This window comes from Phalacrocorax carbo, chromosome 2 (assembly GCF_963921805.1).
Source record: "Phalacrocorax carbo chromosome 2, bPhaCar2.1, whole genome shotgun sequence".
Classification (NCBI taxonomy): Eukaryota; Metazoa; Chordata; class Aves; order Suliformes; family Phalacrocoracidae; genus Phalacrocorax; species Phalacrocorax carbo.
In genome coordinates, this window is record NC_087514.1 from 162,363,178 (window position 1) to 162,383,056 (window position 19,879).

The 19,879-nt window shown below is 51.6% G+C and overlaps 2 protein-coding genes across 2 annotated transcripts; one reads left to right on the forward strand and one right to left on the reverse strand.

Moving 5' to 3' along the window:
* Positions 1-1,219: 1,219 nt before the first annotated feature.
* Positions 1,220-9,040, forward strand: LOC104053121 (solute carrier family 22 member 13-like). The gene is made up of 9 exons (XM_064445109.1): positions 1,220-1,651; positions 3,686-3,789; positions 4,575-4,729; positions 4,847-5,015; positions 5,390-5,510; positions 6,130-6,224; positions 6,741-6,955; positions 7,741-7,849; positions 8,005-9,040. The coding sequence occupies exons 1-9, from the start codon at positions 1,280-1,282 to the stop codon at positions 8,372-8,374; spliced, it is 1,710 nt and encodes a 569-aa protein (XP_064301179.1). The 5' UTR covers positions 1,220-1,279; the 3' UTR covers positions 8,375-9,040.
* A 1,935-nt stretch (positions 9,041-10,975) lies between these two features.
* LOC104052648 (solute carrier family 22 member 13-like) lies at positions 10,976-18,544 on the reverse strand. The gene is made up of 10 exons (XM_064445111.1): positions 17,904-18,544; positions 16,743-16,846; positions 16,235-16,389; positions 15,485-15,653; positions 14,989-15,109; positions 14,275-14,369; positions 13,745-13,959; positions 13,152-13,260; positions 12,786-12,996; positions 10,976-12,292 (listed from the first exon to the last, which is right to left on the reverse strand). Exons 1-10 carry the CDS (start codon positions 18,285-18,287, stop codon positions 12,197-12,199), a joined length of 1,659 nt encoding a protein of 552 aa, XP_064301181.1. The 5' UTR covers positions 18,288-18,544; the 3' UTR covers positions 10,976-12,196.
* Positions 18,545-19,879: the final 1,335 nt, after the last annotated feature.

Below are 19,879 nucleotides of genomic sequence, written 5' to 3' on the forward strand. Positions count from 1 at the left end.
GATGTGGATCCAGAGCCCAGTGATATGTCTGGCTTTGTGGTGTGTGCACATGATACATGCACATCACTGGTGTGAATTTACACACCTCTAAGTAATATTTACTCCTCTCTTCCTTTAATACCAATAGCATTAACCAGTATGACCTCTCTCTCCCACCCTAGCTTAGGGGGTGATGTTTTAAGATCCTATCTTCTACCCCTCTTCCCACTTCTATAAGCATGCCAGTGCCATACCCGCTCATGAAACACAAGTCCAGACTTATGTGATCCTTCAGTAACTTTGCTGGAGGCTCAGATGTACTATCTGGGTTGAGAATGCAAGACAAAGAATTTGAGAGGAGACATGAAGTGAGCAGGTCAGTGTCTAGTGACCTATCCTTATCACTCTGGTGAAACCAGCCAGGACACCTTTGCCAAATTACACACTGAATTTCACACAGTGAGGGCAATCCAGCTTTCCAGTTTCCAGGAATAAAGATACAAACCACTCAGGGAGTCTGTCCAGGAAGCAGCTCAGACATGCAGCAGAAATCAGGTCAATTTGCTTTTCAAGTGACATGAGAACCTCAGGCAAAGCCAAGCTGGTGTCATTTCTTATCTCCAAATCCTGTGTGTTCTGTATGGCTGTGTGCATAATGTGCTATGCTTTTCTTAAAGGTGCTCTCTAAACCAAACCTATTTTAGGATTCTCCCCAAGACACTGTAGTTTAGATCTAGTTTTATGACTAACCAGGGTTTCTACATGGGGCAAATGAAAACCAACAGCTTAGGCCACAGCTGTTAAGACCAAGTCTACTTGGCTACCAGACGTATTTCCTGGTCCAGAGGGGAAATGCTTTTCTGCTTCTTTTTCCTATAGTCTCCAGGACGGGCTATATATCTATTAAGCCATTAATGTCAGCAACAAATTTACTCTGTTTGCCTCACCACACTTAAGAAAATTAGCTCTCATTTGCAGAGTGACAACTTCATGTCTCGGACAAAAACCTTGTGCTGGAGCAAAATTGCCTTCAGGAGGCTTGGAGAGACACTCCAGGCTGTCCCCAAGAGTGGCAATGTTCTGGCACCTTTGTTCTGGCCTCGAGAACAGGGAAGGAATGGCTGGTAACAAAGTACACCCTGGAGGATTGCAGTATATCATCATAATGGATGACTGTGCTGATACAAGTGCTCATTTTATCACACCTGATTAGGGGTTTAGTGCTCACATAGTTTAAACATTAATATTTGCCTATTTAAGCAATGTGCCCTGGTGCAGCCTGGACATAGAGGTAGTCACCATGACTGAGTTTGGAGATTTTATAAGTGCTCTGGGGGAGTTTGGGCTATATCAGAAATGGCTGGTACTGTTCCTCTCCCTCCCACTACTTCTTAGTCCTTTCCAAATGATTGGCCAAGTGTTCATGGTTGTGGATGTGCCTCATCACTGCAACACCAGCTGGATCCGTGCCATCGGCCCCAACCTGACCGAGGAAGAGCAGCTGAACCTCACCCTGCCCAGGGACGCAGGTGGGGCGTATGAGCAGTGCTCCATGTACTCACCGGTGGACCGGGACCTCGGCTCCATCATGGCATATGGCCTGAACGCCACGGAGAAGTGCAGCAGTGGCTGGGTGTACCCCTCAGCCCCACCGCCATCCCTGCTGACCGAGGTTTGTAAACACCTTTTGATGTGCCAGGGACTTGGAAGGGAATGGATGGGCATATCCTGTCTTGAAGTTTGGTAAGCCAGTGCCAGCTGCGGTGCTGAGATTTACACCAGGCACTGGGGGACCTTGGCTCCATCACAGAGATGGCAGCTGTAATCCTTGGAAGGTTCTTGCAGGAAGACCATGATGTAGATGCCTGGGGGGCCACAGGCAGAGACAGTGGGGATGTGAGCCCAGCACATGCTCTGCCCACATCCCTCCCCTTTCCAGGGCCTTGAACCCACAATGCATCTTGCCTGGATGGACCTTTTGGGTATCCCTGCCAGTACCTTTATTCTTCAGCTTGGTTCTCCTCACACCACCTTCTCTGTGAAAGACATTTACCTTCCAAGGGCTTGTCATTTGTATGTCTGGGGCTTCCAGAGACCTTCAGGGCTGCAACAAGATATCCCATGGGCCATGCAGTTGAGCAAAGGCTCTGCCTGTCAGAATCCCCAGCTCCTCCCTCTCTGGACCTCTGTTCCCCTCTCACCTTCCCTCATTCCTCCCTCCCTCCTTTCCTCACTGTGATGGATGCGCTCAACACCTTGGCAGTGGTTTGGTGCAGGTTCCAGAAGAGGTAAAGTCCTGAGCTGTAGCCACCCATGTCCTCTGGTTTCAGTCTGTCCTCTGAACACCCACAAAGGAGTAGCGTGGCACTGTGAGCACTGGTGCCTATGAGCTTGGAACACTGATCAGCTGATTGACACACCAATAGCGGGTAGCTTTTCCAAGACTCATTTATCAAGGAACAAAGTTGTGGGTACAAGGAGCCTCATGCATACCTTTCCTATCACCTGTAATTTGACTATGAGCCAAACACGGTACCCTATAAATTATGACAGCCTAAGTGAGTCTTCTTTGAGCTCTCCCTGCTAGGCAGCGTGGCTGTGATCTCCCCTTGATCTGGGACACCTCTCAAGGTGCTCCTTGAGGCAGAGAGGCCTTTTACCGATGACAGCTCTTTAGTAAGCAACCGATATCACACATAACCTTGTAGTATGGTAACTTTGGTTTTGTCTTGGTAACTTTGATTGCATGCTGGTTGGAGGCTAATGAAACATTACATAAACTGTGCATGTACAATCCCTTAGACATAAACCATTGTCCAAATCTGAGACTAAGGTTGGACCTGGCCGCACCTAAGATCCACCAGGTGTTTAGAAAGCAAAGGAGTCCACTCTGAACCTTGCGACTCAATGGGAGGGTCCTCCTCACCCCTTTTTTGTCCCTGGTCTCTCTGTGAATCTATTCTAACTTGAGTGTAACTCCATTTTCCTTTGTGTATTTCTTCAAGCAGTAATTAATAAAGTGAACCTTGCCATCAAACTTTGTTAAGTCACAGTTTTACTACATCATATTAAAACTACTTTTGCCAATACCTTTGATGGTGATTCTTTAAACAATCTAAATCACCTGTTTGCAACAATCTCTCCCAGAATCAGCACTTTCTCGTGAGTACCTTTATCTGAGCCTCTGGCATTTACAAAGGCTCCTTGCAGTCCCTGGAGCACTATGTCCATTTCACAGCCAGCTTCTCTAGAGGATCCTCAGCAGCTGCTGCATCCCTTCCCACTCCTATGCCAGTCCTCCTTTACCAGATAAAATGCTGTTCTCCCACCCTTCTCCTCCCCTCCACCCTGTCCTGCCTTTGCAGCCAGAGAAGCAAGCTGCTAGGACTAAAACTTGCCAACCAGGAGGATCCCTTGGGGATGCCTGGGCTGGAGGGGAGTCCTGCAGGTCCTGGAGCTCGGGACATGTGCACCATGATGAAGAGGGAGGCCGAGCACCTCATACACCTATCACACCTCTGACTTGTGTCCTACATGCACACCATGGAGGCTCATGTCCTTGAGGGTGGGTTCTCTTCTCCCAGGGGCTGGAGCAAGGGCTCAGGCACCCAACTTCTGGGTCCACCATGGACCAGAAATGTTGCCCGTCCTCAGAAAGCAGCTGGGGTCTGTTGAGAGCAAAAGCAGCTGTATTTCCTTCCTCCAGTTTGACCTGGTGTGTGACAGGAAGGACCTGAACGACATCTCCCAGTCCGTCTACATGGTGGGGCTTCTTCTAGGAGCCATGATCTTTGGGCCACTAAGTGACAGGTGAGGAAACATAGCCACCTTCCCAGAGTCATTGCCCAGCACCCAGAGACAGCCCAGCTGAGAGTTCAGGATGCCCATACACTGAGCGTGAAATATTCCCATCACAGGACTTGATCCCCTTGCCTGAGCAAGGGCATCTGGGGCCACCTGACATGTCTGTAGATGTCTGAGGGTTGAAAAGAGAGGGAGACAGATACAGCCTTATGGTGGGGGTCCTTCAGAAGTCACAGGTCTAGCACCAACTAGTGTCTCAGCTACCCAAGGACGTCTCCAGGAATCCCAGAAACCTACATTTGGGCACAGAGCTGGCCCCACCTTCAGCTGTGTTAACCACACCATGTGTCCCTACTTCCTGTGGCTCTTCTCAGCTCATGGTGACCCAGACCAAAGTCCTCAGCTCCCTAGAGGGCATGGCCACACAGGGGACATGCAAGGGACAAAAGCACAGCATGTGCACAGGGTGACCCACAGCAGAACCAGAACTACAGTCTATTTCAGCCTGATCCTCACTGCTTTCAAGAGAGGGGACATGGGAGCTCTTCAAGGGCTCGTTCTTTTAGAAGCATCTCCTTTTGCCTTAGCTAACACCTCAGTGGATCAAAAGTAGAGAGGCTGATTTTCCTGCCGGGTATTTCCTGGGGCATATAAAGGAGCTTTTTTCACATGGGTGTCAAATCTCCTCTGGTGTGAATGGTTCTCAGATCACTTAGTATTCCACCTGGGTTCTTCCCCAACCCCATGGGGTCTCTCCAAACGCCATCTGTGTCTTCTCTCTCCCTCCACAGGGTAGGCCGACGGCCAGTCTTTCTGATGTCCATGCTCCTCCAGTCTTTGTTTGGTGTAGGGATTGCCTTTGTGCCCCATTTCTATGTGTACATGGCCTTCAGATGTGTTGTGGGGGCTTCAGTGTCAGGAATTCTGATTACTTCCTTGGCCTTGGGTAAGTACGATGCCCTTGCCCTGAGGCAGACATGTGTGGCCTCTCAAGATGCAATAACAAAAGATAATCCTACCTGTAATTAAAAGAGTGACAGTGAACCTGCATTCTTCATTTCAGCTACAGAATGGGTTGGTGTCTCCTCTCGGCCAAAGGCAGTGCTTATTTCTCACTGCTTTGTTGCCATCGGACAGATGCTTTTGGCTGGCTTGAGTTACGGTATTCGCAACTGGAGGCTGCTGGAGATTGCAGGATCTGCTCCTATGTTTGCCCTTTTCTTCTACATCTGGTAAGCAGAGCAGGGCAGAGCTCCTTGCAGACACTACAGCACAAAGTGTGAGGGGTAGCAGTAGTGCGGAGGCAGCAGCTGAAGAGCAGGCGGGGTCTTTCCCATTATAGTGCAGATGCTGGAGAGACTTCTGCAGAGCTCAGCACATCTCCCTCTGGCACTGGACTCCTGAGAGCAACACCTGCTTTGCCTCAGGTCCTCAAATGTAGCCTTTGGGACCTAAATGTAGGCCTGGAAAACCTGGCCTGAGGAGGTATTTAGAACCCCTCCATCACATGTGATGCCCATTGGTGGCTGGACTGGTTGCAGGGAGATGGGCTGTGGGGAAACTCAGCAGGCCATGGCAGCATCTCCTGATTTCACCTCCTTGCCAGGGTGCTACCAGAATCGGCTCGGTGGCTGGTGACAAAAGGCAGGATAGAAGAAGCTAAGAAGCTCCTTCAGAAGGCAGCATCCATCAACAAGCGCACCGTCCCACCAGGACTCCTGGAACAGGTACCTCTAATGGCACGGGCAACTGCTCGTTGCCTTCAGAGACTTTCCTCTGTGCTTGGCTTTGTAGCAGCCCTCGGAGCTGACGTCCCCCAGTAAACATCCTTCCGTGCCCACCGGGGATGATTTGGGCGTGGGCTGGGGGTGACTCCAGCTTCAGCCGCTTCGCACAGCGACAAGGTCAGGGAAGGGGCACAGCTTCTGCTGAGGCTCAGTCTGGGGCTTTCTGGAGTCCACCTTGGGAGGTGGGAAGGACCCAGACGCTTCCCTGGCTTTCCTTCAGCAAGGATTGCAGGAGTGCTGGGGATGAGCATGAGGTCTCTGTTTAGCCTGTGGGTTTCCCCGTATAAATGCCCAGAGCGGGGTTTACCTCCTTGCCCACGCCAAAGTCCCCGCACTGGGGAGAGGTTCCTGCCGAGGAACCTCTTAGTCAGCAGCTGCTGCGTTGGGCACCCAGAGCACAGGCACAGGAACCCAGCCCCATGGGGCCGCCTTCCCTCCCAGAGCAGGTTGGGGTCACAAGCCTGTCCCGCTGAGGCTTTCCTTCGACCGCATCTGGAAGAGGAGTTAGCCATGGGTTGCCTTGGCCTGGTTTGACTCTTTGTCTTTCTGCATTTTGAAGTTGAAGCCTGAGACACAGACCAAGTCTGGAAGTATTCTGGATCTCTTTCGGAAGAAGCATCTTCGGAAGGTGACATTAATCATGTCATGCACCTGGTAAGACACCCCCTGGTCCTTCCCATCTGAACTTCTAGGTGAAGAAGACGAGATTGAGAGTTGGTCATAAGTGTAAATTAACTTCATGTGATTTTGGGGGTCATGTTTATGTCTATGTGTTCATCTGCTATCTTTCTTTCCTCCCACACTGAACCAGATCTACCTTGTCTGGGCATGGGGAGAAGGTGATTGTTCAAGATGCTGTGGGTTATGTAAGAAAGGCTGGAGTGATTCAGTTTTTTTAAATCCCTGGGCCTTGGGCTAGTTTTGTGCCTCCCTAGAAGTTCTGGGTGCAGTCTAAGAGTTGCTGTCATAGTTTTGGCTGACCATATGTAGATCCATATTTCGTTATCTCATGTATCCCACAGAATTGTCACAGGTGGTGACTAGAAGCAAAACAGAGATCGCTGAGAGTTTAAATAAGTTGTATGTAGCGTTGTCTGACCACCCTATTTTTTGAGGAAAAACACCTTGAAAATGCATTTAGTTACATGTTCTGTTCGACTTTAATTTCAGGTTTGCAGACAGCTTTGTCTACTATGGGCTGAGCCTTAACGTGACAAGTTTTGGTCTGGACATCTATCTGACACAGTTTGCCTTTGGGGCAGTGGAGTTACCCGCTCGATATTGCTGCATTTTCCTGCTGCAGTGGTTTGGGAGGAAAAAAACCCAGGCAGTTCTCCTGCTGCTGTCTGGCCTGATGTGTCTTGTCATCACTGGCATCCCTGAAGGTGAATAACCTCTTCTCCACCCAAGAGCACAGCTGGGCAGAGCCCCAGCCAGCTCCATCCTGGTTCAGACCCATCTTCCCAGCATGGCTGGCTGCAGACCCATCTCGCTCCCAGAGGCTGAGCTGCCTTGAGTGCCACAGCCCAAGGGGCTGCTCTCCCAACATGCTGGCTTCCTCTCTGCATGAATTTCTTCTCCTTCAAAGCTGTGCCTGCTCCTTCCACAGCTCCTGGCCCTTCGCAGGCAGTGTCCATTACACACCACCACCCACTAAACACCACCAGCGCCTCCTCTCAGAAACGTGTAGCAGAAGAGGCATTTTAAAAGTCAACCTGTCTCCCAGGAAAAGCAAATCCTCCCCCCCTCCCTTTATCTGTCTCTGCCTATACATTGGTGCAGTCCAGACCCTCACCCCTGCTGCTGTGCTAGTGCTGTGAGCAAGGCTGAAGGAAAGAGAGGGGCTGCACAATGCGTTCAACCTCATGGCCGTGATGTTTCCAACCGAGCAGTCCCTGAAGACCTGCAGTGGCTCGGTGGCTCACTTCCAGTTGCAGATTTAGGAAGTGCCCAAAGCCTCAGGAGAAAACTGGGTTCTCTTTGCCAGTTGTCCAGAGGGTATTTTCCAGAAAAGGGTGCACTAGGAATCATTTCCAGTGAGTTAGGTGGTAGTTTGCTTGGTAAGTCCATTAGAAAGGGATGCCCCAAGAAAACCCACTGCAAAGACCTTTGGTCCCAGCTGAACCTTCTGCACGGAGGTCACAGCGGTGGTCTCTTTTCCTCCCTTCAGACCAGCCCATTGCAACCACCGTCCTCGCCGTCATTGGCAAGTTTACAGCCACAGCTTCCTTCTCCACCTCCTACGTCTACTCCGCAGAGCTCTTCCCCACAGTCGTCAGGTGAGATCTCCCCATGCATCAGAGCTTCCCTCCACCATGGCTGGTGGCGGCGCTGGGGCAAGAGCCCAGTTGTCCGCACGGCCACAGTCGGTCCCATGGTGGCCCAGGAGATGCTGAGCTCTGCCCTCGCTTCCCACCACCCCTCGCTCCCACAGGCAGACCGGCACGGGGCTGTGCTCGATGTCGGCACGGGTGGCAGGGATCATGGCCCCGCTGATCCGCCTCCTGGGCCAGTACCACCGGGCCATCCCCATGGCCATCTTTGGGAGTGCCCCTGTGGTGGGGGGGCTGCTCTGCATCCTGCTGCCTGAGACCCGCGGCACTGACCTGGTGGATGACACGGGGGTGGCCACCCCCGAGCTGAGGTGGGTGCCTAGAACTCTGAATTTAACGCAAAAAAATTCCAAACGTGCAAATATAATGCAAAGAGAAATATGTCAGAAACCAGAGCGGAAAAAATATCATCTCTTCCTCTTTCTTTCTTGTCTTCAGCAACAGAAGTCTGGAAATTATTGGAAGGTCTGAGGACTCTTCCAACCTGTGATTCTGTGAAATTGTGTCCAAGAGACACACCACAGAGGATGGAGTAGACTTGGAGAAGGACGTCTACAGATGTTTGGAGAGCAAGTGATGAATGGACAGTGTATACTAAGGGTCTATCTGATCCAACATTTCTTAAAGCAGACCAGTGAGGCGTTGCTGCCTGGAAAGTGGTCTTTCAGATGATCAACAAAATATCTGTGGTCAGAGGGAGAGGAGACCTGTGTCACCCTGCGTTTGGAAAAGATGCACTTCAAACTGTTCCTCAAAGCCAGGCTGCTGTGCCTGGCCGCGCGAGTCCTCCCGACGTGTTTCCCAGTCCTTTGCAAACTGGTACCCGTGGAACCATCCCTGTCATGTTTTACAGCAATAAAGAATCGCCAGTAGAGTGGTAGTACTGGGCAAGCGAGCGCCGGGCTGCGTCCCTCCTGCACTAATCGCTTGGGTCGTCAGCCTTCTCGTCGGTCCAAGCCTCGACGTTTGATCAGGATGTCACTGAAACCCTGTCACACACGTATTTAGCTTTTATTTCTATGTGGTGTTGAATTTGAGTTTCTACATGAATAATATAAATTATACTCTGAGTTTGATAAGAGACACTTGTAATGCAATATGTGAATAATAAATGGTGTTGATTTTTTTTTTTTCTTCCTGCTGTTTCACAGTTGGCCTTTGTAACTGCTCTTGGCTCTGGAGTGTTTTCTACACAGAAATTGTAAGCCTGTAATTTAACACACAGATGGAAACGTGTTTGGTTTCCATCAGCCACAAACAATGCAGAAACAGAGTGTTAAAGCAGAATGACTGAGTTCAATTAGGATTTTTTTTTTTTATTTCCAAGTCTTCAGATGAACAATCTGTATTTATATATTGTTCTCTATGAGCAGCTGCGGAAGCTTCCTGAATTGTGTGGTGTACACTGCAATTCAATGTCAGTTAAACTGAGTGGGCATCTGGACAGCTTTCCCCAGTCACAGCCTTTAATAGTGACCTTGGTTGGCTTCTGCCAGCTCAGCCACAATATTTTAGTGTCATCTAGTGTCATACAAAAGGAAGAGAAGGGTGGCCTCCTCTCCTGCACTGCTTGTTTGCAAGGAGAGAATATTTGGTGCCCTCTCTTGAAGCTATCTCCTCAAACCACAGCGCGACTCTTGGCTGAAGAAGGAGGCCGGTCACTCAGGTTTGTGGCATCCTTTTGTTGCCAATTGCTTTATGCTGTAGTAAATAGTGTTTTGAAGACTGGAGTGTCTTGTGTCCCGGCCAGACATGCCCAGAGGTGATACTAATTTTGTGCTTTGGCTTTGGTGCACAAAATCTCACCAATGTCACATGGAACCCGGCCATGCCTGGAGATGGGGCACGACATTTGCAGGATCTGGGCTTTGGCATTGTCTCATTGCAAAGAGTCATGAGAGCAGCATTAATGCTGTTTCTCCTCACCTCCTCAGCCATTCCCAGCTGGGTCCCTTTCTGCAAGCTTTGCTCTGGTCATGGATCTGGGGCTTTCCCAGCATGGTGTCGGGAGGAAGGACAGGGCAATGTCCACTAGTCAAAGGGCAGGGTCCAGGATCCTGACACCTCTGCCCCACAGCCAGGAGTCAGGGTTGCAGCACAGTTTGTTGGTGTCATTGACATGGAGAATGCACTGGTTGTCTCAGTGGTCCCTGTGGGTCTCCTCTGGCAACAGGAGCTGTTTCACCCCATAGCTCCTCACCTCACCTTGGGGAACAGAGCCAGGCCAGGCTCTGCTGCCCCTCCATGCCTCAGATACCTCTGGCCTTCCTGACCAGCTTCCTCGGCAGTGGGGAGGATCCCCACTGATACGTGAACCTGGATCTCCCGCAAAGGGGAAACAGAGGTGGAGAGATTCTGACCTGACCACAAACAGGTGTGAGGGTGTAAGTGCTGGAGAAGGGCCTCACTCCCATGTCTGATATAATAGGGCTTGACATTACTTGATATGCCTTAGCAAACCCTTTACAGCATCCCTGGCATTTGCTCACCACTGCCACTTTGAGCACCTTCCCACAGCTGGCCCTCCAGTCATGGCTTGGTAAGCCACTCTATTAAGGTCTTGCATCTGCCTTTCCCAGCTAAGCCTCACTACCCCCTTTTGTTCTCACCTTCCCTTCATCTTTTTGGCCCCCTCCCCTTGGCTATGGGGTCATCCTCTTTCCCCTAGTTATCCCTTCAGGTCACCTGAAGCAATTTTTTCCCTTTGCCCAAAGCCTCATCATGGTGAGGGCCCAAAACATCCCCTTTTATGAATGCTAAAGTGTATTCTCACACGCTAGTCCACCACACCTAGCTCGACTCTATACTGTAAGCTCTATTTATTACGGTGCAAGTCCATGTGTGGACCAGGTAGCAGTGACATTAAAGCACAGCAAAACCATTGAGCATCCTCCCATTGCTGCTGAGCTGGGCAAAACATCATAAGCCAAGCTATTCAGGTGCTCTTCAGCCAAAAGTGTACCATCCAGTGGTCTCCAGACCACCCAGGTGCAGTGGTCTAGAGAAAAGCAGATTAAATTGATCTTCAGCCTACTGGAGCCATGAATGAGATGGAAGCAGAAGTACATTAGATGTGCTTGGACACCTTTATTTATGAAGTGAGCTGAAACAGAGAGTCTCAGAGCAGAATTCCCAAAAGAAGTCATGGTTGACTCAATAATTGTGCATTTTGCTCCAAGCTCTTCCCTCAGCCTTTACCCTCAATGCCTTATTTTCCATAAAAGCCCGAAGGAGGCAGCCCCCAGCTTTTGCCAAGGAAAGAGTGCCCTCAGGCGATGGGCTGAGCTCATCTGTGCTCAGGGCCACTGAAGAGGAGCACCACAGCAAATCCTTCAAAAAGCAGTGCCAAAGAAAAGATGGCACCACGGGCAGCCCCTCCTCATGGGGCATTGTCTCATGTCACTGATTTTATCTAAAATTCTGTCTTCATCAAACTGCATATCCGAGGGGTACTTGGATCCATGGAAAACATGTAGACAGCAAGAAGGAATAGACTAGAACAGAGTAGAACAGACCTGAGAGTTCCCAGAAAGGTATGCGCTTTCCTCTAAAAGACCAATTGCCACAACATCTCTCAGTTTCCTGGAACAGACAAATTAATGTGGTCCTACACCACAGCCCGACAGCACAATCTTCTGTGCACAGAGCATCATGACATGCTTCAATTCAAAGCCACCAGCACTAAGATGAAAATTCTGCTGCCTGTTAGACATCCTTGCTCACGTCTTGCTCTATCTTCCATTGCATCTTTTTTTTTTCTCAGCTGAGTGTCTCAAATTTAAAAAAGAAAATAAAAAGGAGTGCTTTTAAGAGAGGGGGAGAAGATCATGCTAGACAGTCAGGAGAAATCACTCCTTCTTGCAAGTGTGAGATTATTTTCAGTGCTGCATCTGCTCTGGCTTTCTCTTAGTGAGCACAGTACTCTGTTGCAAGGCTAGTCAGTGCTCTAGAAGGTGTCTCACTTGGGCAAAGTTTACAATCTCGCATTCCTGGAGATGGGACAGGAAAAAGGAAGAGAAAATGTTGCCTCCATCCTGTTTTCTGATTTCTTTCTTTTTTCCCTTAAATGAAAAGCATCAGCTTTTCTCCATTGAGAGCACTGTTGAACACCAGAGACAGCATGCAGTGCCTGAGGACAAGCTATAGAGGGAGATATAGGAAGGCAAAAAAAGAAAAGGAAAACCAAGAATTGGCAGTGACTGCTTCAGAGGTGGTGGTGTCCTGCAAATGGAGACCCTGCCTGTCCTAGCACAGCACTAGGTTGCCTTTAGCTACAGCTACTTGCAGGCTCAGCTAGAAGCGAGTGGTCTTCGTGTACTCATTGTCTTGGCCACCATCTTTTCCTTGCATGTGTTCATTTTCAGAGCTGCTGTTGGCATTTTCACAGACCTAATGAAAGGGAAAAGAGTATAAAAGCAAAGAAAGACCCATTATGAGCTGGCAGCAGCCTTCTCTGAGACATGTAGCCTTTAGCAATCTGGCTTCCCCTTTGCCACTCACTCTCTGGGCCCCTACAGACAATCTTCTCCCAACAAAAGTATTAGGGTGCAATTCTACCCTGTTCCATGGGCAATGGGGTGCTGGGAGCTACACAAGGCTGAAAGCCAGATGACATGGTGGAAGGGCAGGTGGGGACCGAAGTGAAGTGCTGGCTACTCCTGGAGTCCTTCCATTCCAACGACAGGAACAAAGGGGTCACCACCATAGGCAGGGTTATGGGGCCTCCTCCACTCCCTCCGCATTGGGAAGCCCCAATCCTTGCCCTCCCACCACTGTAAGCCCTTGAAGAAACCCCTAGCCCATGTAATTCTGATGGCCTCCTGCAGCGCTGGCACCCCATGTCCCTGCTCAAAAGGCAGCACAAGCACTGTTGGGCACCCACCTCAGCTCGGGGGTGGCCGCCCTCTGTGTCATCCACCAGGTCGATACCACGGGTCTCGGGCAGCAGGATGCAGAGCAGCCCCCCCACCACAGGGGCACTCCCAAAGATGGCCATGGGGATGGCCCGGTGGTACTGGCCCAGGAGGCGGATCAGCGGGGCCATGATCCCTGCCACCCGCGCCGACATCGAGCACAGCCCCGTGCCGGTCTGCCTGTGGGAGCGAGGGGTGGTGGGAAGCGAGGGCAGAGCTCAGCATCTCCTGGGCCACCATGGGACCGACTGTGGCCGTGCGGACAACTGGGCTCTTGCCCCACCGCCGCCACCAGCCATGGTGGAGGGAAGCTCTGATGCATGGGGAGATCTCACCTGATGACTGTGGGGAAGAGCTCTGCGGAGTAGACATAGGAGGTAGAGAAGGAGGCCGAGGCAGTAAACTTGCCAATGATGGCCAGGACAGTTGATGCCATGGGCTGGTCTGAGGGAAGGAGGAGAGACCACCGCTGTGGGATGAGGGACAGCCCAGCACCACTTGGGGATGAAGGCTGGGGATGCACAGTAACAACTGTATCACCTGCAGGGAGCCATCACTTCTGAACAGTGCCTGAACTTGGACCAAGGAGCAGCTCTGGCCCGGGGCCACCTTCAGCACACTTTGCATCCATCATCTCACCTCCCCATTTATTAATTTTCCTAGAGGACAACCTTGCTCATAGGTGGCCTACCAGGCTCATCACTACCCTTTCCTATTGCAATCAGCAGGCCAAGGTTAGTTGATCAGAATGGGCCTTAGGGAGTTGACCAAGTCCCTTGTGGCCATGGCACCAGGGTCAGCAAACGCCCTTGGAGATGAGAGCCAGCCTGGTTGGGAGGACAAGACCTGCACCAGCAAGGGAAGGGTTGGGGCTCTGTGTCTCCCTATTCCAGAGGTTTTCATCTCAGGATGAGAAGAGGTTGTTCACCTTCAGGGATGCCAGTGATGATCAGACACACCAGGCCAGACAGCAGCAGGAGAACAGTTTGGGTTTTCTTCCTCCCAAACCACTGCAGTGTGAAGATACAACTCACACGGGCTGGGATTTCCACTGCTCCAAATGCAAGCTGGGTCAGGTAGATGTCCAGACCAAAATTTGTCACGTTCAGACTCAGCCCATAGTACACAAGGCTGTTCACAAACCTGAAAGCCGGACAGGGTGGCACTGATCATATCTATTGGGAATGAGCAAACACAATATTGATCTCCAATGACAACATTATGACCAAGCCACAGCATTTCCAAGGGAACATAAAGCCAGACCAATACCATAGTACTGCCAAAGCTGGGACGGTTATAATTTTTCCCAAAAATCACATTGAATCTTGAATAGCCAGAAACAGAAATCTCCATCGGTAGCAACCAAAAACTATGAGGAGAATTTACACTTATGACCAACTCTCAATCTTGTCTTCTTCACCTAGAAGTTCAGATGGGAAGGACCAGGGGGTGTCTTACCAGGTGCATGACATGATTAATGTCACCTTCCGAAGATGCTTCTTCCGAAAGAGATCCAGAATACTTCCAGACTTGGTCTGTGTCTCAGGCTTCAGCTTCAAAATGCAGAAAGACAAAGAGTCAAACCAGGCCAAGGCAACCCATGGCTAACTCCTCTTCCAGATGCGGTCGAAGGAAAGCCTCAGCGGGACAGGCTTGTGACCCCAACCTGCTCTGGGAGGGAAGGCGGTCCCATGGGGCTGGGTTCCTGTGCCTGTGCTCTGGGTGCCCAACGCAGCAGCTGCTGACTAAGAGGTTCCTCGGCAGGAACCTCTCCCCAGTGCGGGGACTTTGGCGTGGGCAAGGAGGTAAACCCCGCTCTGGGCATTTATACGGGGAAACCCACAGGCTAAACAGAGACCTCATGCTCATCCCCAGCACTCCTGCAATCCTTGCTGAAGGAAAGCCAGGGAAGCGTCTGGGTCCTTCCCACCTCCCAAGGTGGACTCCAGAAAGCCCCAGACTGAGCCTCAGCAGAAGCTGTGCCCCTTCCCTGACCTTGTCGCTGTGCGAAGCGGCTGAAGCTGGAGTCACCCCCAGCCCACGCCCAAATCATCCCCGGTGGGCACGGAAGGATGTTTACTGGGGGACGTCAGCTCCGAGGGCTGCTACAAAGCCAAGCACAGAGGAAAGTCTCTGAAGGCAACGAGCAGTTGCCCGTGCCGTTAGAGGTACCTGTTCCAGGAGTCCTGGTGGGACGGTGCGCTTGTTGATGGATGCTGCCTTCTGAAGGAGCTTCTTAGCTTCTTCTATCCTGCCTTTTGTCACCAGCCACCGAGCCGATTCTGGTAGCACCCTGGCAAGGAGGTGAAATCAGGAGATGCTGCCATGGCCTGCTGAGTTTCCCCACAGCCCATCTCCCTGCAACCAGTCCAGCCACCAATGGGCATCACATGTGATGGAGGGGTTCTAAATACCTCCTCAGGCCAGGTTTTCCAGGCCTACATTTAGGTCCCAAAGGCCACATTTGAGGACCTGAGGCAAAGCAGGTGTTGCTCTCAGGGGTCCAGTGACAGAGGGAGATGTGCTGAGCTCTGCAGAAGTCTCTCCAGCATCTGCACTATAATGGGAAAGACCCCGCCTGCTCTTCAGCTGCTGCCTCCGCACTACTGCCACCCCTCACACTTTGTGCTGTAGTGTCTGCAAGGAGCTCTGCCCACATCCCACATACCGGATGAAGAAGAAATAGACAAATATAGGAGCAGATCCTGCAATCTCCAGCAGCCTCCAGTTGCGAATACCGTAACTCAAGCCAGCCAAAAGCATCTGTCCGATGGCGAAAGCGCAGTGAGAAATAAGCACTGCCTTTGGCCGAGAGGAGACACCAACCCATTCTGTAGCTGAAAAGAAGAATGCAGGTTCAGAGTTCAGAGTCATCCATGGAAATTATTTCCCCTGTTGCAAACAGTGTGTTTCCCCTGGAGAAGATCTCTCCCGGAGGTGAGGAGAGGAGACCAGCAGTCAGAGGTCCGGCATTAGTCACACATACAAGTCACCAGTGTTTCATGTGATGCATCAACTCTGCTTATTGTCACAGTGTCCTGGTCCTCTGCAGGAGGATATGAAGCTCAGGTATGTCACCTCTTTGGTCTCAGCATCCACAGAGACCCTCACTGGGGCAGAGCTGGGTCCCAAATCAATCATGCCCCAGAGCTTCTGGGCTCTCTCACTGCACTGATCTCCGGCACTGGGAGGCTGTCCCCTTGCCCTCCTCTGAGGACTGGCATGGGAGAGATGCTCCCAATGGCTCTCACTCAGGTTTGAGGAGATGCCAAAGTGCCAAAGGACAGTGCAGAGCAAGACCTGTCCTCACCACAGTGTTTTCAAGTTATACGTGATGATTTTTTTCCTTTACAGACCTTTCCTATTCCATTGTGAGAGGCCATGTCTGTCTGCCTCAGGGCAAGAGCATCCTACTCACCCAAGGCTGGTATCGTCATGGCGATCCCTGTCACCGTAGCTCCCACAACACATCTAAAGGCCATGTACACATAGAAATGGGGCACAAAGGCAATCCCTACACCAAACAAGCCCTGAAGGAAGACGGAAATCAGAATGACTGGCTGGCGGCCGATCCTGAGGAGGAAGAGGGAAGACACAGTTGGTGTTTGGAGAGATTCCCATGGAGATGGGGGACACCCCTGTGGGTTACACAGTGCCTGTATTGCCCTCTCTTGAGGGTGAAGAGGCTCAGACTGGACTCCCAGTTGACATGTGAAGCACCCTGTGCACAAGCTGTACCCTTCTCCCTTCCACCCCTGCTGTGGCCATGTCCTCACAGGACCTGAGGACTTTGGTCAGGGTCCCTGTTAGTGTGGGGCAGTGACAAAATGCACAGGGTGCAGTGACCAGCCAGGCTGGGAGCAGTGTGCTGCTCTGTGCACTGCTGGCTTTGCACAGACCCTGGGAGGGTGGTTGTGTCTCCTCACCTGTCACTTAGTGGCCCAAAGATCATGGATCCAAAGAGAAGCCCCATCATGTAGATGGACTGGGAGATGTCATTCAGGTCCTTCCTGTCACACACCAGGTCAAACTGGAGGAAGGAAACACAGATGCTTTTGTTCTTGACAGGCTCCAGATGCTTTCTGATCCCACCTCCAAGGATGCGATTCTCCATGGTGTGCACATAACACACAAGTCAGAGGTGGGACAAACCCATGGGGCACTCAGTGGTGCCCCTCTCCCAAGCACTGGGACCCGCTGGACTCCTCTCCAGCCCAGGTACCCCGAGGGGAGCCTCCTATTTGGCAAGTTTTGCTTAAAGTGGGACTTGGGACAGAAGGTCCAGCACCTTGCTTCTCCTAGACTGGCTTCCCTCCCAAAATGTGATCCCCAGGCCAAGCAGTTTCTGTTAGAGATGTTCTCAACTGCCAGCATCTAGCAGGCATCTATAGAAAGAGTCACATAAGGAAAAGCATGTATAGCAAACACAGAGAGGTCAGAAAGCACTGAAAGAAGGTTAGCACTGCTCACTGGAGCACTGTTGGTGTTGCTGAAGCTCCTGGTGACTGTCAGATGTGTGGCTTTGCAAGCTCTCCTCTCCTTATCAAACCTGTTACCTCCACACAGAGGGAGGAGCAGTGAGGAACTCAAGCTGTTTGCAACAACCCTGAGCTGAAGTCTCCATGCTGAGACCCCGAGACAGACACCCCACAGCTCCCTGCCCTGACACCCCACCCTGCATGGGAGGAGAAACCAAGTGCTGAGCCCTGCCCCCTTCCCCTGGCTGGGGTGTCCGAAGCACAGAGCTGGACATGGGGACAAGTTGAAAAGTTACCCTCAGTCTGCAGAGGGGCAGCTGGGGCAGGGAGACCCAAAAGGTCCCACCAAGAGTGATTAACGTCTCTACCGGCTCTGCCTGTGGCTCCGCTGACACCTGTATTGCAGCCTGCTTGCCTGCAACCACTCCAGGACCACACTTCTGGAATTGGTGGTGGAGCCAAGGTCCCCAAATAACAGCTCATGTAAATATCAGCCCAGCCCTGCTGCACCACAGCCAGCACCACCTTCACCTGAACTGCAGGACAGGGTGGCCATTTGAGTGTCCCATCCCTTCCAAGTCCCCGGCATGTCAAAAGGTGTTTACAAACCTCGGTCAGCAGGGATGGCGGTGGGGCTGAGGGGTACACCCAGCCACTGCTGCACTTCTCCGTGGCGTTCAGGCCGTACGCCACGATGGAGCCGAGGTCCCGGTCCACCGGTGAGTACATGGAGCACTGCTCGTACGCCCCACCTGCGTCCCTGGGCACAGTGAGGTTCAGCTGCTCTTCCTCGGTCAGGTTGGGGCCGATGGCACGGATCCAGCTGGTGTCACAGTGATGTGGCACGTGTGGAATCATAAAAAGTTGGCAAAACTGGTGGAAAGCCACACTGAGGCATGGAAACAAGGTGAGCAGCACCAGCCATTTCTGAAACGGCCCAAAATCACCAACTGCTTTCAAAATTTCCCCAATGCCTGACATTGGCAGCTGCATCTGGAACAGGACAGTGTTGGGACAGACTTTCCAGAGGGCTGGAATTAATGTTTAAACCTAAGATAAGCTCTTCAGTTGTAGGCAGCCACCACAAATATGTAAAGTCAGGATAGACTTAATGCCTGATGTTTTACCTGTCCTAAGTACACTGTGTAATGTATTAATCATCTTTGTGCCACCCACAAACATACGGTGCTGGCTGGAGCAGAAGGACCCCTGTTTCAGGCAACCTAGATCACCCTCTCTGCCAGGGCTAGGTGGCAATGACAGGGAAAAAGACTCTTCTCCAAAGCAACTGCAGGAGTTGAATTTGCTGAACTGCTGAGACGGTCCCCGGCGGTTCCACTCGGGCAAGCAAAGTTCAGAGGGGCCGAGACAGCCCAGCGTGATGCAGAGCTGGGAAAAGTCCAGGGGAATAAAGGGAGTCATGCTAATGGATGGGCAGAGCCAGAGACCAGGAAGGGTGGCCGGTTGGCTGTGGTCCCAGGTGACAGGAGACTGCATTTCCTTCACCTTTTGCAGCTTCCCTGTGCAACCACGAGCAACCCACACGTGGGACGCCCACCCTTCCTACCCATTCCATGCCACTGTGCAGGTTGGTGGGGGCTATATGCAGGGAAGGCTTGGGGAAGGCATACAGGGATGGGAGAAATCTGACACAGGGCAATGCTGCTTGAGGCAGGTTTGGCAAATCTCAGCTCACCTGCCTTCCTGCCTTAAAATGATCATTGAGAACACGAAACAAACTCTGCTCGGCTCATCCCTGATGTAAGAAGAGCATTTGCCTGGGGCCCCTTTGGGGTGTCCACAAGGCAACACCTCCAGAAGGGCCCTAAAGCAACTTGGATGGTCCTTCTCCTGCCCACAGATCCATGGGAAGAGCATTGTATAAGCATGATGGAAACCAGACCATGGCTGCCCCATTTGGGTTGACCAGGGCAGCCGCACAGGTCAAACTTGGCAGTACACCAGCTCCCCGGGCAGCCAAGGGAGAGATGTTGCCCTCAGGACAAGCCCAGCTCAGCAGCCACAAGCAGAGAGCACCAAAGACAGAGAAAAGCTGGCAGACACTGAACCAGGTAGAGGTGGAGGACAACACAAATTGGGTCAATTCAAGTCAACTAGGAACCTCAGATGGAGGATGAAATCGAGGTGCCCCTGTTCACCTTGGGCTCTGCTTCATTGGCAGGAGACAGGACAGGCCAAACCTTACTAAAAGCAGAATCGCACGTGTCCACGAGCTCGGGAGCCTTTCCCAGGCCTGATCCTGCCATCTCCTCTGGCTGTGTCCCAGCTCCATGCTAGGAGGAGTCCAGAGCACAAAGCAGCCTGACTCACTTTTTTCTGTCATGGTTTAAATGGGGAAGCCTGGGAGGGTCAGTCAGACACCGGTCACGGGTCTCAGGGATCTGGAGAAGCAGGAGCCAGAGGACTAGCACAGAACACTGCCAGAACTTATGAGAGAGAAAATGGGGTCTGTTCTGCTCTGACCAGCATTGGAGAGCCTGAGCTGGGCATCACACATCAAGGAGGCTGAAGGATGCCGAGGGCCTGGACTGAGAACACAAGGAAGGAGTGGGAAGGTTTCCACA